Consider the following 6,000-nt stretch of genomic DNA (forward strand, 5'->3'; position numbering starts at 1 on the left):
CAGAGGTGTACTGTCAAGCCAGGTCCCAACAGATCTCCCCTTTCGTCCAGATTATCATTCAGAGCAAAAGGCTATGCGAGACATGCATTATTGGATCTCATCTAGTCAAACGCTCCATCGTTACAAACGGAGTCGTGATATTGCACCTACGTTAACTCATTTTAGAGAGGTTGAAGTAATCCCCATGCACTCTTGATAAATATGCATGAATATAATCGAAAGTAAACTAGATACTGAAGATGTCCACCAGCCAACTCCTCCTTTCAACTCTATTAAGCAACTCAAACATGGATGGATTTCAAATATGTATTCTGTCAAGAAGGTCAATATAATTGATTATTTCAAGCTGTTTTTATCCCTGAAAACCACTTACCTCCGCTGGAAAAATAACCGTCATAAACTTCCCTTCACATAACTATCTATACAGTGGAAAAAAGTGTTGGGGAGACCGTTTTAGCTAACACAATGTACTTTTCCTATCCATTCTCTCTCTCTCTCTCTGTCTCTCTCTATCTATTTATCTATATAATTAGTCCTGCACATTGGACTACAGTAAAACGTTCTGTCATTTCAAAAGGATGACATAATTAATATGTATTTCTTTGGCAAACTGCGTCCGCTTGCTCCCTTTTGTCAACTTAACAACTGTCACACTTAATTGCGTTTGTGTCCCCGAGGATCACCGAGGGGAAATTCTATCAGAGGTAATCATTGTTTTGACATAGTTAATTCAGCGAGGCTGGAGCTCTTAATCTGAGAACACATTTGAACTCTGGTGACATCTTGACTGAACTCATCGTATCCGTTTTTCTTAGGGGGACGACCGAATGAAGCTGCCTAGTCCCAACGATAGCAAGTTCTTTCAAAGTCTCCTGGATGAAGAGGAGCTGGAAGACCTGATGGATGCTGAGGAGTATGTGGTGCCCCACTCCCTCAATATCCCACCTCTGACGTACACTTCACAAACCCTCATGGACCCCAGCAAGGTATTGCATCCAATCACCTTCAAACAGAGGGATTTTTTTTTATTGACAGGGAAGAAAGGCTGTGGGCGAACTGAATATACAGTGGTACCTCTACTTTACGAAATTAATTGGTTCTGGAAGAAATTTTTGAACTAGCAAATTTTGGAAGTAGAGACGCGTTTTCCATGTAAATGCCCTAATCCGTTCCAAGCCCCCCCAAAATTCAGACATAAATGTTTTCTAAAGCGTAAAAATCCATCAAAATATGTAACAAATACATGTTACAATTAGATTATTGCGCAATAAATGAGAGTTGTGTATAATGTAAAAACAAAGAATAAAGAATAAAAATAATCGTCATTTCACTTTTAACTGCGTCCTCATCGCCTTTTGCCCTCTTTTGTTCATGTTCCCTCTCAGAAGTGGTTTTTGCCTGGTTTTGTAAAGAACTGATCCAAGGACGTTTGCTTTTGTCGGCTTCTAACAATCCTTCGAAAATGTCCAAGGCAAACATCAGCATAGTGAGCAATCGCCCGACTGCTGAACACTTTCTTCTGGGTGATTCACATTTACGTCAAACTATCAGACACATACGGTAGAGGTCCCTCTTAGCCAATGGGGATGTCAGGATGATGCTGGGTAATAGCCAATGGCAGAGCATCTATAATTATATTGCGTTCAGGAAACTCGGAGCTGCGAGTATTTCTTTGAAATTTCTTTCGTAACAAGAGGCAATATTTTCCTGTTGAGCTGTTTCGTAACTTGAACATTTCGTATGAAGAGACGTTCATAAGTAGAGGTAGCACTGTCATTATACTGATAGGCATGTTTCGCCAGGTATTAATATATGGGTGTATAAAGTTTTTGGGTAAACTCTGAAGCTGAAAGAGGGAAGGGTGAAAATGAGAACTTGTGCGGGACAGATAGATTAGAGCACAGCACAAACAGAGGAGTTTCCTCTCATAGCTGCAGGCAAACCACACGACGCGATCCATCCGCGAGAAGGAAATAATCTTGCTTGTGTTTAACTGCTTGCCGAGTATAGCGCCCTCTCAACACCATTTGCCTCTTGTGTAATTTTAAAAGATACTTTAGATTTGCTTCTGTCCATGAAGATTTTTTTCTCATGTTGTACAGAAGTGTTATGGGTGACTCGGGAGAATGAAAAATAAATTGCGTTTCAAGCAGATTAGAGCTAGTACAGGAAATACTGTCAGGGAAGCAATGAGGCAAAACAACTGAAAACAAACCAAGCTGAATAATGGAAGACAGAAATCAGCATTATCTGCTCCTGGATACTTTTAAGACTTTGTGCTTTGTTGTGTTATTTAATTAAGTGCTATTGTTTGGCATTGCTTGTCTCAAATGATGATTTAATTTTCTACTCAAACAATACATTCCTACTGAACATTTTTTTTTCACAATTTATTTCATCTAAAATTCTTTCTCATTAATCCTTTCCTATTTTCTCTCAAAACCAGTTTTGCTACCAGGATCCAAATTTTAGCCGGCAGGACACAATAGCCACCCTCCCAAGAGGAGTCTCGGTTCCGCCCGTGAGTGGCGCTTGCCTCGTTTCCCAGGACCTGGCCTCGGGAGGGCAGACTGGTGGTGGATTTGTCCGCGCCAAACAGGAGGATCCCCGATGTAACGGCACTTTAAGGAAGCAGGCCTCCCCGAGATCAAGCGTCCTTGTGGCTGGATCAGCACTTTCTACAGGACAAGGTAATACAGAGTGGGACTGCGAAGAATGATCATATTTTATGACAGGATGTGTGTCTGTGTCATTTAAACCTTCCATCTTTTTTTTTTGTGTGTGTGTGCTTCAATAGGCGCGTGTGAGGAATGCAGTGGACAGCGTTACAGTGCGGACCCAACTGCTCTTCTTGCAGAACGAGGAGCCAAGGGGGAGAAGGAGCAGGATCCATACGCGACGGCCATGAGAGAGAGGAAGAGTTCAGGTTACTTTCACAGTCATGCGTAAACACACAGATCAGTTTTGGATTCTGCACCCAAAAAAAAAGCCGTCAGAACTATTTCAACATATTCCCCATATTTAGTCACACTGTATCCTGCCGGAGTATCGAACTCGCAATTGTTTTGACTTACAGCAAAGATTAACGTATTTTCCGCACTAGAAGGCTTCGAAGTATAAGGCGCACCTTCAATAAATGGCCTATTTGAAAACTGTTTTCATATATAGGGTGCACCGTATTGTAAGGCGCATAGAATCAAAGCTATAATAGTGGCTGCAGTTGCATTATGCATCCACTAGATGGCGCTATGCTAAAGCGAATACAATACAATACAGCTTTATCCATGTCGAGCTTTCACAACCGCTGTAGCAAAGCGCTTTACAGAACATTTGAAATATTCCATCCAAGAAATCAGAATATTGATCCATATATAAGGCACATCAGATTATAAGGTGCACTGTCGGCTTTCGAAATAATTGAATGCTTTTAGGTGTGCCATATAGTGCAGAAAATACGGTCACTGAGATTGATCAAAATAGATCCAAACCCCTCTAAATCCTCTTCCTGTTTTCAGAGCACATCAACGCTGTTGAGGAAAACCCTTTCATTGCACGTCGCAAAAACGGAGAAGCCCATGCAGTGGTTGACGGTGGAGGCTGCCGCACTCTACACATGGCCGGAGCCGTTGCCGCGGCCGCTTCTGCCGCTGCCACCTCCGGCAGCCACTCCGCCCACAGGAACGATGAGTATGTCAACGAGCCGCTTTACCTGAATACCTTCCTTAACACCGGGGACAAGAACGGATTAGCTTCGGCCGTCTCCTTCGCCGTACCGGGGACATCGACTCCCCAAACGGTATCACAGACGGTTAGCAAATCAACATCAAGCCACGCAGTCCCCACCTCCGGATACGTGCTGGCCCCTGGCCACCTCCCCCACCCGGCGTATCCATCCCACACCCTGCATCCGGGGCATTCGGGACATGCTCTGCACTCAGGCATTACCGGCGGCACCGTCATGTTCGATAAGAAAGGCAAGAAGGCTGCTTTTGACAATCCTGAATACTGGCAGCACAGCCTCCCTCCGAAAAGCACTCTGCACAACCCGGAGTACCTGCAGGACTGCAGCACACGCTTCTTCTACAGACAAAATGGACGCATCCGCCCTGCCGTTGCTGAAAACCAGGAATACTTGTCGGAGGCGGCCATGAAAGCCGGCAATGTGTTACCGCCCCCTCCCTACAGACAGAGGAACACTGTGGTGTAGTCACCCACCTGTAGCACGCAAAAAGAGGGCCGAAGCCGTGGAGAAGAACGAACCTGGCGCTACCCTCACATTCTCAAACTGGATTCTTCTTAAACGCGGTGTGAACGCCTCCGTGATTTCATCGTGGCTCAAAGCCTCGGCATGTCCCGAGAGTGCTACATTAGCAGTATGACAAAATGTCTCTAGTTCTTTTCTTTCACTCACTCCCTATGTTCTCTTTTCTTTTTTTTTTCGAGCGCAACAAGGCCAGCCCTTACTGCAGTAGGTCCGGAGACACAAAAGTAATCTGTAATTAAGTATGGATTTGTTATAGAGGACACGATCCAAATCCAGTGGATAGCCCAAAGAGAGGATTATTGCCATGACTGATTCATTACACTTCTACTTTCATAATCACAAGCTAATAATCCCCGTCGCCTTTTGTGACTACTTCCCACGGAGCTGAACTCATCTCGTGGCAGCAAGCACACATTGGCATTGCTTGTGTGTAGCCCGCAAAAGTGATGCAAGCCCGCAGAGTTGTCGTGACTTGCCAGCAAAAAAAAAAAAAGCTGCAGTCATGCTGAAGCCCAGATGTTGCAAACCCACACACGTCTTTCACATGTTGCTGCACCACTCATGGATTTCAAATATTTATCACAAGCATTATTGTTCTTCACAGCCTTGACATGCCAATAAAATCTCCAAACATGAATTCAGAACTAAGCGCATTCACATATACGTTGCCACCTAAAACGGATTTTCCAAGAGAAGCGCCATTAACCTTCAGAATGAATACACAGTGTTCCGATACAATCTTCTGCAATGACGTAGGTGCTGTGCGCAGAAATTGTCACCATGAAAAAAATCTCGGTGCCATTTTGTGGAAAGTGAACTTAAAGTCTGGCGGAGAGATTCGAAAGGATTACTGGCATGGCTCAAATGTGAACGCGTATAAGGTAACCTTTTCCACGATCGTGTTTTCCTTCTTGTTCTCATGCCTTTCGGCCTTGGAAAATATTGAAGATAGGACCTCAAATGTTCTGTTCTACTTTTTCTAGCTCCAAAGAAAGGCCGAGTCCATATTTTCTATTCAAAGTTTTTCATGTCAATGTGTGTGACATGGGGATGTCATTTGCTCTGCGAATTATATAAGCCAATTTTTGCCATCCGCTATACAGTGTTATTACCCCTCCTGTGTGTGTGTGTGTGTGTGTGTGTGTGTGTGAAAGTACATCAGTGACAGTAGTTGAGAGTCAGCAAAAAGCTCCCTAATGGATCTCAATGGAAAGAAAAGCCGATCTTGTGGAAGACAAAACCAGTGGGGGCACTCTTGCGGCTAAGTGGCTTTTAGCTTTTTCAATGCTACTTCATCCACATTTCCTTGTTGTTCCGAGCGGAAAATTGTGTTCCCCGACATCTCACCCACTCCAAAAACCCTCGTCAAGAGCCAATAGGTTGTTGTCACGGCGAGTATGAGGCTAACGTATTAGCATTCTAGAAACGTGACCTCACCACTGCATCGGTGTCACGAAAGCTCAGCAGTATTATGGCGCAACAACTTTGTGTTGATCACAGGTGTCATTCGTCTGTTTTACCTTTCAGGTGTAGAAATATGTGTAGCAAATACAACTGCTTGAAGAAGTGACAGCTGAAACACTTTCAAATGTCCAAAAATTGTACCATTTCAAAACCAGAATATGTTCAAAATGTCACAAAAAAAAAGAAAAAGGCCGAACTGTCACATCATAAGATTTCACTTTACTTCAGCTAGCAAGAGCTTCGTAAAATGTTTGTGAAAACATTGCACAAAG

The 6,000-nt window shown here is 43.7% G+C and overlaps 1 protein-coding gene across 1 annotated transcript in view; it reads left to right on the forward strand.

The window, feature by feature from the left end:
• Positions 1 to 4,757, forward strand: part of erbb4b (erb-b2 receptor tyrosine kinase 4b) — a 77,879-nt gene extending 73,122 nt beyond the window's left edge. Inside the window, exons 26-29 of the mRNA XM_019895350.1 lie at positions 816 to 986; positions 2,447 to 2,690; positions 2,798 to 2,926; positions 3,516 to 4,757. Of these exons, the coding sequence (XP_019750909.1) occupies positions 816 to 986; positions 2,447 to 2,690; positions 2,798 to 2,926; positions 3,516 to 4,207 (1,236 nt within the window). The 3' untranslated portion in view covers positions 4,208 to 4,757. The remainder of the gene's footprint in view (positions 1 to 815; positions 987 to 2,446; positions 2,691 to 2,797; positions 2,927 to 3,515) is intronic.
• Positions 4,758 to 6,000: the final 1,243 nt, after the last annotated feature.

Source organism: Hippocampus comes, unplaced genomic scaffold (assembly GCF_001891065.2).
Source record: "Hippocampus comes isolate QL1 unplaced genomic scaffold, H_comes_QL1_v1.1 scaffold237, whole genome shotgun sequence".
Taxonomy (NCBI): Eukaryota; Metazoa; Chordata; class Actinopteri; order Syngnathiformes; family Syngnathidae; genus Hippocampus; species Hippocampus comes.